The 14895-nt window shown below is 33.7% G+C and overlaps 1 protein-coding gene across 2 annotated transcripts in view; it reads right to left on the bottom strand.

The window, feature by feature from the left end:
- Positions 1-14895, bottom strand: part of Tmprss15 (transmembrane serine protease 15) — a 102205-nt gene that overhangs the window by 39848 nt on the left and 47462 nt on the right. For both annotated transcript variants that reach the window (XM_042676982.1, XM_042676983.1), the window contains 4 exons: positions 9944-10033; positions 7545-7670; positions 6604-6744; positions 921-1031 (listed from right to left, as the gene is read on the bottom strand). In XM_042676982.1, coding sequence (XP_042532916.1) covers positions 921-1031; positions 6604-6744; positions 7545-7670; positions 9944-10033 — 468 coding nt within the window. The remainder of the gene's footprint in view (positions 1-920; positions 1032-6603; positions 6745-7544; positions 7671-9943; positions 10034-14895) is intronic.

The following is a 14895-nucleotide window of genomic DNA, read 5'->3' as shown; positions in this document are numbered from 1 at the left end:
AGTTTCAAAGATTCTTACTGCAAAGGAAATCATAAATATCTGAAGTGACAGATAGGTCAATTAGTTTATTCGTTACCATTGTACACATATATCATAAAATCTCTATACTCTTTCAGTATTTACAATTATGCTTATTTATACTACAAATTTTAAACTAATTAAGGGACATGTATTAAAAATATCAGATTACACATGGGATCATTTTGACATAAGTTGGTAAAAGTAAATGAAGGCCTTAGGGTAACAGCAATGTTCTTAGTATTTAGAGTGTAGAAACTGATTATGCTTTCAATGTATGCACTTATTTGATTAGATATTGACTAATATAATATGTAACATACAGTATCATATAATATCTATTAAATATACACTTATAGATATATACATTAAATAACATATGTACATTAAATATTTCCTAGAAGTAAAAATGAGGTTTAGTAAAGAATGAATTCTCAAATTGTTACAGAAACCTGAAGGGGGGTAGGGGGCTAGATTAAAAAATAAGTAAGACAGAAGGAGTAAAATATATTAAAGAACCAAGAAAGACAAGGGCCAAGTGTCTGGAAGTCAGCTATAAATAAGCACCTGATGTCTACTTACATTCTATAATAAGCACAATACAGTCAATGGCTAATCTGAGTTGTACAAAAATGACTACTTTGGGCTCTTACATCTTGTGTTATTTCGGTGATCAACCTGATGTTGGTTGTCCTAGACTTTTTGTTATTAAATGTATCTCCGTTTAAACAAAGAAATGAGCAGAAACACATGTTAAATTTTCTTCTAACTAGGTAGCACAGAACTGTTGGGATCACTGTGAGATGCTCACACTCCACAACTTCAGATGCATTGTAATAAACACACACTTAGAATCTAAGAAATAGTGGTTAAAATAATATGAACATAAAAATAAGATTTACCACAATGTGCTTCATCTGAGCCATCCTTACAATGTGGCTGACCATCACAGAGGTTCACAAGTGGAACACATTCTCCATTTTCACACTGAAAAGTGTCATCTTTGCACGGCTCTAGTAGGAAAGAAGATTATTTTATAGGATAAAGAAATAATGATTTGGGAGTGTTCATTCCATTTCACTCCATTTGAACATCAGCCCTTTCTAAGGTACATGGTTGAACTGGCTTTGATATTGAAAACTGTGCTCTTGGTTACTCAGAAGGCTTCAGAAACAGAATCCAAGTCAGACATATAGCTTTAAAAAATTGTAGATAGAACTTCAGTCATATTCTTTGAAGAAGGATTCAAGGAAGTTCCAAGAAATGCCTATTGGTCTTTGAGTACATATATCCTCAATTTTTTTGTTACTGCCTCTTCAGCAAATTACCCCACTTCAAATGAACAGGCAAGTCACAGCTACTATAATGCTCCTCAAGCATCATCATCTAACTGATGCTTCCAGATGTTTATTAGATAACAATGTGGATGCTGTCTTTTGTGGAAGCAGTCAGGTCATGTAGGAAATAGTGCATTCTGCTGAAGCAGGGTCAAGCAATGCTGAGTAATCACATAGTAATGGAAACTACAGTAGAAGGTATGCAAAAGGAAGTCAAGGATGGAGCTCTGAATAAGTAAAGTACTGTCGGAACATGAGAATGTAATTATTTGTTAAACGATAAGTATGAATGATGTTAAATCATTGATATGCCTCAAAAATAGGCATAAAACTTAATTACAGATTTGACAGAATAAAAAAGCTCTTTTTAAAAAGCATTATTTCAAAAAATATTTTAAAATGTAAATTTATTAGTTGATGGGAATTTTAGTGATTATAAAATAACTTTTGATCCAGGTGCTGGTGGCTCCCCTGTAATCCTAGCCACTCAGGATACTGAGATTTGAGGATTGCGGTTCAAAGCCAGCCTGGGTAGGAAAGTCCATGAGAATCTTATCTCCAATTAACTACCAGAATACTAGAAGTGGAACTGTAGCTCAAGTGTTAGAACTCTAGCTTTGAGCTGAAGAGCTCAGGGACAGTGCCCAGGCTCAGAGTTCAAACCCCACAACTTTCAAAAAAGGCCAAAAAACAAACAAAACCCCACCTTTGAAAAAATTTATTTTACTTGAAATCATACTTTAGTTTTATGAACTATAAGACAAATTTTACTCATGTAAATTTGAACAGTGGTTGAATACTCTAGCACCATTTGCCTTTTATCTAAGCCATTTTGGACATTTTGTAATTTTTTTTGTACAAATAAATTGGTCTGAGTTTAAATACTCAGTGCGCTTGACTATTAAAAGAAAGTAAGTACTTCTTTTTCATCTTAAGTGTACCAAAGTTGGTTTTTCTCTGTAAACTTTTATAATACCATGAGACAAATAAGTTATATATCTCTATAATATTGTTAGGGAAGTACTTGTAAATGTAATTATTTGGTTCATGAACACATTTTGAATCAGATTACTGAGATGACAAATGGACAGAGATAATTATATTTTGTTTCTCAGTCAAGAATTAATATTTTAACAGAAAGAATTATTCTGTCTTTAGAAATATTCCTTTTATTTTCTACTAGGAAATAAGAAGATTTAAAAATAGCAACACATAAAATCTATTTATAATTCTATCATAAATCTATATTTTAACACATATATATTTATTTTAAAACCTCACAGCACTAATTCCATGACCATAATTATATATTTTAATATTATCATAGAATATTAGTCATCATAGTTTGAAAATATCCATGATTTCATAGTTTATTAAAATCATTGGGTAAAATTAGGTCTAGACAATAATTTAATCATAGATAAAGTTATCGATAATCTTATTCTTGTTAATGTAGCCAGGATAGGTTTAATTAGAAAATCATAAGTTAGAAAAAATGGATAACCATATATACATTACTGAAATTAGATCTTTGTCTCTTGCTCTGTATTGATATCAATTTCAAATAGATTAGAGACTGGACTAGATTAGAGACCTGTAAATCTGAAACTACTACAGGAAAACACTGGAACATATAGACATAGGCAATAACTTCTTAAACAGAATTTGAATAGTCCAGCAAATGAGAAGAGAAGGGACTGACAAATGTCTTGCATCCAACTAAAAAACCTCTATACAGCAGAGGAAATAGTTTCAGGACTGAAGATACAGCCTTCAGAATGGCATAAAAATCTTTGCCAGCTATACATTTGACAAGGGATTAATAACCAGGATAAAGAGAGAGCTCAAAAAAATCATCTCCCCAAATCCTAACAACTTATCTTAAGCAAGGGGCAAATGAACACAAAAAATTCCAAAAGGAATTTGAATAGCCGATAAATGTTTGAAGAAGTAACATTTTGCCCTGAAGGGTAATGAAAATCAAATGACATGGAGATTTTATACCATTCTGGTTAGAATGGCTATCATCAAGAACAGCAAATGCTGGAAAAGTGTGTGTGTGTGTGTGTGTGTGTGTGTGTGTGTGTGTGTGAGAGAGAGAGAGAGAGAGAGAGAGAGAGAGAGAGAGAGAGAGAGGGTATCCTTATACACAGCTGATGACAATGTGAGTGAACATAACTACTATGAAAAGCTGTATGTATGTATCTTGGAAATATGAAAATAGAACTATTATGCAATCCACCCACCAATACCAGTCTTAGACATATATCTGAGAAAATGTAAGCCATGATACAAAAGTATTCACAAAAGCTAAGCAATATGAAAACAGCTAGACTCTCTTCTTCTGATGAATAGATAAGTAAAATGTGTATATATGTGTATGACTACAAGGAATGACTACAAGGAAATAGTTCAAATACAGTGCCCAAGTTCCAAGTTCAAGCCCCAAGAATGCCTTACCTCTCCAAATAGTACAGTTTCAGGAAACTGGGTGAAACTGGATATTATCACTTTGAGTGAAGCCATGTTCAGCAGGATAAAGATTGAATGTTTTTCATCTATCTATCTATCTATCTATCTATCTATCTATCTATCTATCTATCTATCTATCTATCTATCTATCTACTTACCTACCTATATTAATTGAGGTAATTTGTACTTGGGGGAGAGAACAAGAGAATGAGAGAGTGATGGATAAAAAGCATTGCTTCTAAGTAAAAATGTATTGCTTCTAAAATAAGTTATGCAATAAACAGGTAAAGGGGATGGGAGAAAACAATAAAGGCAGATAATATGATTAGTTACCATGTATGCACATGAGACAAAGAACTTCATATCTCTGAGTGATAGCATGTACTTTACCAAGAAATGAGAGAAATGAAAGTAGATGCTGCTTAAAGGTGGGTGTCTTTGAAAGGAGGAAGAGTGATTAGAGAGAGTGAGGGAAGAGAAATAGAGTATGGACAAAGTACTTGACATACATGTACGAAAATTGAACCATGGAGTCTGTTGAAATTGTTTTAAGAAAGGGATAGGTGGAAAGAGGGAGAGTGATGGAGGAGGGTTTGACCAAATATATTTGGAAACTCATAATGAAACCCAGTATAGATGTTAGAAAAAAAGAAAATCACATATTAATTAAATATGATAAGTTTAAATATGAAAATTATAAACCACTGTTTGGCTTTAGCCAAAAGTATTAGGATTATACCCTAATATCTCATACTAATAAGTCCAGAAAATATAAACTGTTTCGAAAGATTGATGAATTAGAGAAAATCATGTTCAATGAGGCAAAGTGATCATTACTGCTCAATAGAAATTATAAGATCTAAGTAGATGCATAAATAAGCTGTTTTTAAATTTTCTTTCAATGCATAGACTTGATTTGGCTTCCATGGAATTTAAAATCCATCAAGAAAGGTTTAACACAACTGTCTAACTCTCTCTGGACTCTTAAATATAATTTCTGATAGTTTTATGCCAACGGTAAGCGAGAGAAAAAGAAATATTGCTAAGAAGTGAATTTCTCTTTCTTCTTTTTATGAAGTCTCTGGTAGCTGTGCTTCATGTAGTCAACATAAAAAGCTTGGTTTTAAATAGACCTGGATTTGTCTCTGAGGCACATGCCTGGAGGAGGGCTCAAAACCCTTAAGTGTATTCAGCTGCTACTTCCGAGTTAGCTCATACTACTGAGCTCAATGTATCAGAAAAGAGCAATGAGAGTACATTTGTAGATACCTCTTAATAAATACTTATTATAACTTCTATTTCAATGAAAATGGGATCAAATGAAACGGGGTAAAGGAATATATAAAAGTATGCTACATAATTATATTTTAGTTGAATAGTTTCAAAGCTGTCCCTACAGTATATCAGATACATCTATCTCAAGTAAAAGAGATAAATGCTAACACCAGTATATGATGTCCCTTTTGTACATGCTTTCTATAAGTGTCTCCGAAGTAGAGCACCAACATAAACAAATCTATGGGTCCAGCCTCACTTCCCAGTGCCAGCTCAGTTCTCCCCTGAAGTCCAAGTCCGTTTTCAAACTTTTAGTCTAAGAAATTTTGACAAGGACAGTGCTGAGGGAAGCTGGTTCTGTTTATTTGCCACTATTCAGCCACCTCTACGCCAGGTCCAGGCAGAATGTGAACTCATACTGCCAGCAGATTCATCGCACAGTGATGATTCATCACACAGTGACGCTCATGAAGACTCCATCCTTGCTGCAATCAAAGATTTCTTCTCGAATTACTGAAGGGGATTGGGTTACAGAAGGTGAAAGAGAATGAATAGGGTTGAAATAGATAATTGGAAAGTATGGCAACAGGGTAAGGAAACTTGTTGAAAATGTCTTTGGAAAGGGTGGTGGTCAAGGAAAGTGATAGGGAATGATTGATTGAAAGACATGTATGCATGCATGAAAATATCAAAATGAAATCTTCCTTGTATAGCTAATGTAAGATAATTTATTATATTCTACAAGAATTATAAACCGATTATTTTAAATCAAATGGTGAAACAAAATAAAAATGTCTCAAAGAGGAGACCCTAAAACAACAGATAAAATGTTCATAGAAAATTTTTGTTATTATGAAATAAGCAATCACAAAATTACTAAGGGATGAGATTATTGACTAAACTCCAGATTTAACTCGAGTTAAATTTTAACACACACACATACATATGTGAACATGTACACACTTGTGTGCATGTACACAGAACAGACCATAATTTTGTTTATGTTGTTCTTGTTAATGGATAAAGTAAAAAATACAAGTAAGGAGGGTGAGTATCCAGTGAATATCAGCATTACATTCCTTCACTGTAGTTGTTTTATCCCAGATGTCTCTAATAAGTTGGTTATTTCATGACATTAAACTCTTTGATAGGATATTATTGGCATTCCCACAGATCACCTGCCTGTCTCCCAGCTGTCCCCTGAATGTGACCTTGGTGATAGAACGGGTTCTTCCTTACATAGTTGAGGTAGCCAAGTGACCATCTTTAAAGTGAGCATAATTCAAGGCCCTTTGAACACCAGAGAGGTGCAAGTAGATCTATGAAGAAGCATGTTGGATCAATACTTACTCTGACAAAAACTCAAGTCACAATTACACAGATATAAAGCAGAAAAATCTTTAAGATGAGGAAGAATGCATATAATAGAAGCCCAGTATATATTTATTTTTCTATTTTTTTGTTTTCTCTAAATTGATGATGTGATCTGTAACATTCTTACCTGGCATCCCCAAATGATACCCTGTAGTGAAGTTTGCTTTAAATCCTTTTCTGGTCAAACTGTTGTCAGTGATGAACAAGATAGCCATCTTATTTGAAGTGGAGAACACATCCTTCACTGGCCCTGGCCCTGTATACACGGCTGCTCCAAAGGAAAATTAATTCTCAGTAAGACCTTTAAATCTAGAAGACCAACATAGCCTTTAGCCCATATCCATTCTCTAGGAAAAGCATGTTCATCATGAAGCAGCCATAAGAAATGTTCATAGTCTCTTGGATTTTAGATGCTACTTCTACGAATCCAACATGTTTATTGAGCTCTTCAATATTGGTCAAGGTTCTGCAGCTCTATAACTTAATAAAGTGTTAATCATAATATTATCTGGATTAGCACTTCTACTGTGCAAGCTTCATGATATTTCAAAGAAATGACTGCTTCCTTTTAAGACCGTTAAGCATAAATGTGGGTAAGAATTTTTCTTACTCTTTTTTCCAAATGTATTAATTGATATGTTATTAATTAATTAATGTACTAATTAATTATCCAAATATATTAATGTTGCTTTCAAGTGGATTAGAGACAGATAGTACAAACTTAATAATAACTTTTAAACTATTTTTCATGAATTCTCTTCTTGTGGGTATTGCATAGACACTCTTTACTGATAATACTTCAGCTAATTAAAGTATACTGTCACGTTTTTAATTGCTTTGTATATTACAAGCAATGAAAATAATTCAATTTTGAAAGGAATTCCTATCCACAAGAGCTCAAGGAAAATGGTATTTGTCACCAATGCCAACAAACTGCCTATTGAAGGTTAATATCCTGCTAGTGTTTTTGTTTTGCTAGTTGTAGAAGTGTTCAATCTCTGGTCTTGCATTCTATTCACCCATGTCTTGAGCTAGCCAGTCTTCACAGTAGGAAGACTACAGACTTACCTAGGAGCGAAGACTCATCTTCTCCACCATCTCTGATTTCAACTACATCTACCACATTTTCTAAGTCAAACTCTTGAAAATGGACTTGTATGTTCTTTCCTTTTTGTGCATTTAAATTCCAGACACCTTAGAGATAATCAGTAGTAAATTTAATTTGCAATACATTGCTTTGTATCTCATTTAAGTCTTCACTTTCTGAAAAACTTCACATCACTTTTAAGCATTTTTTTCCATTTCATAAAAAATCAAGATTTCAAACAGGTGTTTATTGTTTTTGTTTTTGTTTTTTTACTTTATTGTGTAAGAAAGTTATTTGTTTGGCCAAGAATATGTTTAGAAAGTAAAAGTTCAAACTTGAAATAATTTACCATGGGTACATACTTTTATATAAGATGTAATACTAGAATAAAATATCACAACTTTCAATTGAATCCAACAGCATAAAGCTTACAAATAACAAAAAAGCTAATATTCTATTTCAATACAGTTAATTAGAGAATCAATACATAGTTCTGGGCTCCTTGTTTACACATTAAGGACCCTCCATGAATTCCTGAATGAATGTCTTTGTCTTTATTTTAATGACTTAAATATTTTTGTAATCCCGACAATTTATCTGAATCCTTGTTAAATTATGGCCTTTAAAAATTTATTTCAGTGCCTAAACATGTTTAGTATTTGAGCAAATTAATTAGTTAACAAATTTCTCTGAATTGCTGTGATTTATTTATTTTTGGTTGGTTGTGGGGCCTGACCTCTGGGCCTGGGCGCTGTCCCTCAGCTCTTCAGCTACCCCTTGAGCCACAGTGCCACTTCTGGCTTTTTCTGCTTACTCGTGGTGCTGAGGAATCAAACCTATGCATTCAAGGCAAGCACTCTACCGCTGAGCTACCTTCCAAGCCCCTGAATTTCTGTTTGGATATCATACTGTTGTATGAATTCTTACTTAATTCAAATGACATTCTTTTTAAAATGTCCAAAGAAGTAGAGATAATAATCTGTTTCTCCATAAAAGTGGAATTTGATGAATGATAGCTTATTTATTTATTAGATCAGGTAAATCCCTATAATGGTCATCTATTTGCCTTTGAAAGTGGGACTTGCTCATCTCTAGATCATTGCAAGAAGAAAAGTTGGCATTTTCTTTTTGTTGTTGTTGTTGGTCATGGGGCCTGAACTCTGGGCTTGGGTGCTGTCCTTGAGCTCTTCGGCTCAAGACTAGCACTCTTAACACTTGAGCCACAGTGCCACTTCTGGTTTTTCTAGTGGTTTATTGGAGATAAGAGTCTCACAGACTTTCTTGCTCGGGCTAGTTTTGAATCATGATCCTCAGATCTCAGCCTCCTGAGTAGCTAGGATTACAGGTGTGAGCCAGGAGCGCCCTGCTAAAAGTTGGCATTTTCTAACTCACTTTTTACAACCATTGGGGTGTTCCTTACACTGGTAGAATTCCCTATCCAGGTTAGTAGCCTTAACCAGGTATGGTCATGGGAAGGATTTGTTTCTAAACAAGTCTACTGATGTGCAAGCTTAGTAGGATGGACTAGACGCTTGTTTTGCACCTTTAATACAATCTCTATAGTGAGTTTCTCATGTTAGTCAGATTGGTGGAAATACAGCATTTGTACAGTCTTTGCTAACTAGTCTTTCTCAGTGTAAGTATTATAACATTCCTTTTGTTATTTTCTTCTTCATAGTTGGCCTAAAAAAAAATCACTGTGGTATCTGCGTTATTGACTGCTATATTTGCAAAAGGAATACTAACTGACTTTTTACATTTTAAGCTTTCCATTCACTTTGTTCTATAAATTACAGACTATGTATAAACACCATAACACTGTGTACATAAGCTAGAGGAGTATGACATAAACTGGCTGTCTTATGATTATATTCAATTATTTCATTTGGAATCATAATAATAGCAATTACCTTAAAGAACTATTAAATTGTGAGAATTGGCAGAAATAATATATTTTGAGGAATTACTTTGCCTAGTATAATATTTTCATTGCTAACAGGTTAGCAATAATTTTGATTCTTGTTATATTAAAAATATTACAGATATATACAGTAAATGTGTTCATGTTTGACAAATTTGTTCTCTACTTTGATATTTTATGGGAGGACATATTCTTTTTTTTTTTTTGCCAGTCATGGTGCCTGAACTCTGGGCCTGGGCGCTGTCCCTCAGCTCTTCAGCTCAAGTCTAGTGCTCTACCACTTAAGCCACAGCAGCACTTCCAGCTTTTTCTGCTTATGTGGTGCTGAGGAATTGAACCTAGGGCCTCATGAATGCAAGGCAAGCACTCTACCACTGAGCCACCTTCCCAGCCCCATGGGAGGACATATTCTTGATATGTACATTCGGGGGGGTAGGAACTGGGAAATGAATGACTTACAGAAAGCCTGATTAGGATAGTTGTTTGGAAAGTTTGGAGAACTGAATGTTGTGTTTGGTTCCCACAGTTCAAAAGGTCCTCCACAGTCCGCTGAAAAGGAAAGAACATTGTTTAGAGACTCAATGTTTATTTTAGAGACATAATATCATATGCCAGCAAATTTGGCACTTGTAATTATCGTGGTTAGAATGCTAAGTTTTCACAGTGAGTGTGTTTGTGAGTGTATATATATATATTTCGAATTTGGATGAATACTCTACTGAGGTTTGAACTCAGGGTCACGTGCTTACAATGCATGCTTCTACCACTTGAGCTATGCTGTCAGCACCTTTGTCTCTGGTTATTTTTGACATATGGTCTCATTTTATGACTAAGCCGTCATGGACCACCATCACCCTGTTTACACTTCCGTCCATAGCTAGTATTATATATGCCTGTCACCACATTCAACTTTTTCTATTGAGATAAAGTCTTACAGACTTTTAGCCTAGGTAGCCTTGGAATTCTGTCTACTGAGTAGCTAGGACTACACGTAAGAGCTATTGACTCCAGGCTGGAATACTAGTTTTGACAGATAAATGTTAGGCTTTGTATAAGAGAAAATTCCACAACTTAAGATTGGAACAAATAAAAGCTAATGAATCACTTTACTCAAGAGCTTTTTAAAATACTTAGATTTTTTTTTTATTGCTTTTGTGACTCTCGAAGGAAGCCTGATAGTGTGTAGCACTAATGAAAGTTATTTGAGTGAACATCTTTTATAAGTATGCGTCATGAAATAAATATTGAATCTATGCTGGAGATAAACTTATTTATAGAAGAAATTGTAGACCAAACACTTTTCTTTCAGAGGTGCTAGTAAGATACTAATCCAAAATTGTTCTCTTTCTTTACCCTCTCTTCTTTCTGAAGTATTAGGGGAAACTTCATTGGTCTTCATAGTGAAGTATTCGATAGTCAGATAAAGGAGACTAACTGAATCTCCCTCCACTTACTTACCAATTCCCCTGGACTGACTGGCAACTGGAATTTCCAGGAATCAAGTTAGGACTGTCAGAGCTTAATGCAAATATATTACCAAAATAATCATAAATTTTCTAATAAAGGCTATTATACTGTAGGTACATTAACTCCATGATATTTTAATATATTATAACTTTCTCCTTTATTATAAATTTTAAAGTAACATGAATTTATCACTACTTTAAATATCTTTATTCTAAGTGTTTACTGTTAACATATTAAAATCGCATCACATTAAAATAATCTAATCTGAAAAATACATGCAGATATTTTTTCCTGTTAGTAAAAGCAGATGATATTGGAAATATCATCTGGTAGAGCTGCTGTGAAATTATGGGAAGGGTAATTATGTATCTATATTCATGGGAATGTCTTCAGTCTTGCTCCTTTCCTAAAGTACCATCTACTTTATTTACTCTGATCACTAAAATCCATGCTACTAGGCTAACTTTGTATTATAAGACTTACAAAGTTGGATTTTGTGATGTTTATAATAGGACACTTGAGAGATCATTATTCTGACTTACTCATACTGGCCTGCTCCGTAAGGTGGTAAAGTGTACTCTTATACTCCTTTCTCAAATAGGCCAGTCCAGACCCAGATGAACTTATACAACGTATACAATAAATACACTTAAAATATACCATCATTTACAGAGGATTTCCATGTGAATTGTTTTTATCTGGGGAGAAATGGACTCAAATTGTATAAAGGGCTGGTTGAGTACTTAGGATTTGTTGCCCTGTACAGAGCATAGATGTTAAGAAGTTTTTTTTGAGTTCTAAAAACTAAAGATAACTTGTAAAAAGTACCTATGCAGTACTGGTTCTCTAAAAAATCCTTGTGGATTAGAATACTGGTATCATTGCTCTTTTGAATTCAGATAATCTGAAGTTTGGAGATATTCAGTTATTTGATTATGCCGTTGTTATTTACCTAAGACCAAGGGCAATGACCTCACACAGTTAATCCCAAGCTCTCCAAAGTACTGTAACTGTCTCACATTGACCTGATTAAACCAAAGCATTGTCTCTATTGAGACCAAGCTAATGGAGGTTTTGGAATGAGTCTTAGTAAGTGGTACTTAATAGAAGTATGGCAAAAACAAGGAAGGCAGGAAGAAACATGAGTGAAAATATTGGCAAGTAAGGTAAATGAGAGATCAATCTGAAATGAAGAAGTTAATGTCTCCAGAACGCTGCAGAAAGTACTTGAAATAACAGTAATTTAGGAACACAGGAAACTTCTCTACAAAAGACTAAGGATCTGGTTTATTACATGACTAAATGCAGTGGGAAATATGAAGAAGGATCGGTTATAATACTCAAACTTGAAGTACATATGACGCAGTTAATTTGAGTAATTCCCAGCTGCCAATTAGTGTTCCCATTGGAACACTGAGGAAGGTGATAAACTAAGCATATGTGTGCAGTGTGTGTGTGTGTGTGTGTGTATGTGTGTGTGCATGTGCACGTGCATGCATGCATGAGTGTATGTGGGTGTGTATGTGTGAGACAATGATTCTCAATATTCAAATAGAGAAATATAAAAATTTTACACTGCCAAATGGTGTTTTGAGGATGCATCAAATTTTCACCTATCTGAGCACTTCATGGGATATAAAGAAGGATCAAGGATAAGACTTTAATAATATAACTCACAACCAAAACGATAAGATTGCTAAGTGGTACTGTTAAGTCTGTTTCGGAGGACAGTTTACTTAATATCTCTCCTCTAAGCAGAGATCTTGGGAAATTCATTCCTTTTAAATGCTTAAGAAGTGCATTGCAAAGTGCATTTGAATGATAAGTTCATATCAAATAACTGCCCCATAAGATAAAATATTTCATTTACTCTCTAGGTGTAAATGACTGTAAGGAGTGAAATTAGAAGCCCTTTCCACCATTCTAAACACGATGACACTATTTATATTAATGATGACATTGCTCTTCTTGAGATTTAGCATGTTTCTTAGCAGAAGGCCCAAAGACTCATGCAAAGGGATGGCAGAAATCACAGTCACGCTGTGTCATCAGATAAGTCAGGACCACTCAGGAAAAGAAAGTAAGTAGCTTGTCTACTGAAAAGAATTCTACCCATTCAGAGTGGTAAGTGCTTATGTTTTTCTTTTTCTGAGAGCTAGTCTCTCAAAAGCTTGTACTCCAGTTAATTTCTGACTATGCCAATAGGGATTTTTCACAGCACACACTATGCAAATAATATGCAGCGGTTTGCAAAATAGCTGTCAAGGATGAATAATTTTCTTCAAGCGTGTCATTTTAAATCCATGATTAAGCTGCTGAAGACCAGGACACATATGTCAGTGAGATGCTTTTACTGTGGGGTGGAATAAAGAAGTATTGTATTCACTTACAGAAAGAGGGCTTAAGTTAAAAATACCCAGGGCAAAGCACAAAAATTGAGCATATAGTTAGAAGCAAAAATAGGTTTGGGATTGGTGCTCTCATGTAAATGCAATAATAATGGAATCTGAGAAATGGCTGAGTATGTTAAAATGGTTAGCTTCAAAATATGCAATTAATGTTTAATATCCTAGTAATAAATGACAAATCATTTTTATATTAGAGATTATACTTTGAAAGTTTAGGTTATAATATAAAGTGAAATCATCTATGAAGAGTATTGTATTCAGCTTATGAAAAAAAATTTTAATTGTGAAAATAGCTTATGAAAATTTGTATTTCCACTAAAAAGTTATTGTAACCATTCATGATGTAACTAACCATTTTGCATTACAATTTTGATACTTTTTATTCTTTGTGGCCTGAATTTCATTATTTTTTGTAGAAATCAAACCAATGATAACTAAAAAATTTAGGCTTCATGATGTAAAGATAAAATAAGTTAAATTTAAATAAAATAGTTAAAAATTGTTAATTAAGGAATTTAAGAATATAGTTGATATGGAAATTATGTTTGACTATTAATTCAAATAAGTGGTACAGAATGATGATATACTGAAATGGTCATTTCTTGCAGGAGACAGCAAGGTCTTACCTTATTTCTGTGTGAAAAATTTGTTACTGAGTTCTGAGTATAATGTCATGTATATTATACTTTTCAAGTTAACTTTATTTTGTATTTGGAAGTAGAAAATGGCTGAAATTATGACTAGATTGAGAAAAAAGACATGTATATAGCGAATGTGGAAATGATTAAATATATATCTTTATCTAACCTACTTTTTCTTAATTCATTTTAACAGCCTCAGAAATAAGTTCAAGACCCCAAAATGTGGATTTCCTTTTGTACATGCCTATACTTTTTAGTAGTTATCTCATTGTTAGAAGGTAAAATCAAATGAGGTCTGTGTAACAGAATGTATGCTTTCATAAAGAGTTTTCAGCATAGCCTCCATATTTAAATAAATGCATTCCAATGTCACGGGCAGACAGCGGCAGAAGCAGCAAGTGATTCATGTCACAGAACAGAATTCCTTTAGCTATGAAACTGAACTTACATTCCTCCAACTAGTCACTGTATTTATCCCTAAAAATGATGCTAGAGACTAAACTGTATTATTCATTTACTTGTCAGGGATTATTTTCTTACTTAAATGTTCTCTAAAGAGTGGAAATAAGGCTATTACCCAGCCAACTATGGTTTTATTTTTGCTTAAACAAATCAGTGATTTGGAACTAAAAAACAAAAAAAACAAAAACAACTCTGTTCGAATAAGATTGTCACTGAACCAATAGCAAATAGCATTAGAATATAATTATTCAGGATGTGTTTGATGGTAATTAACATTTTCTACTGTGCTAAATATTGCCTTGAAGTGTATCATTTGGCAAGTGGAACAAATTTACTCTGGATAGATTCTATGTCTGTATTCTAAAATCAGATCAGTTATTATACCATTATAATTTTTCTAATGCTAAAATATGCAGGCATACTATACTTCTAT

The sequence above is a fragment of the Dipodomys spectabilis genome, unplaced genomic scaffold (genome assembly GCF_019054845.1).
Source record: "Dipodomys spectabilis isolate Male_0828 unplaced genomic scaffold, ASM1905484v1 ptg000032l, whole genome shotgun sequence".
In the NCBI taxonomy this organism is placed as follows: domain Eukaryota; kingdom Metazoa; phylum Chordata; class Mammalia; order Rodentia; family Heteromyidae; genus Dipodomys; species Dipodomys spectabilis.
This window is presented reverse-complemented; position numbering and strand designations above follow the sequence as displayed.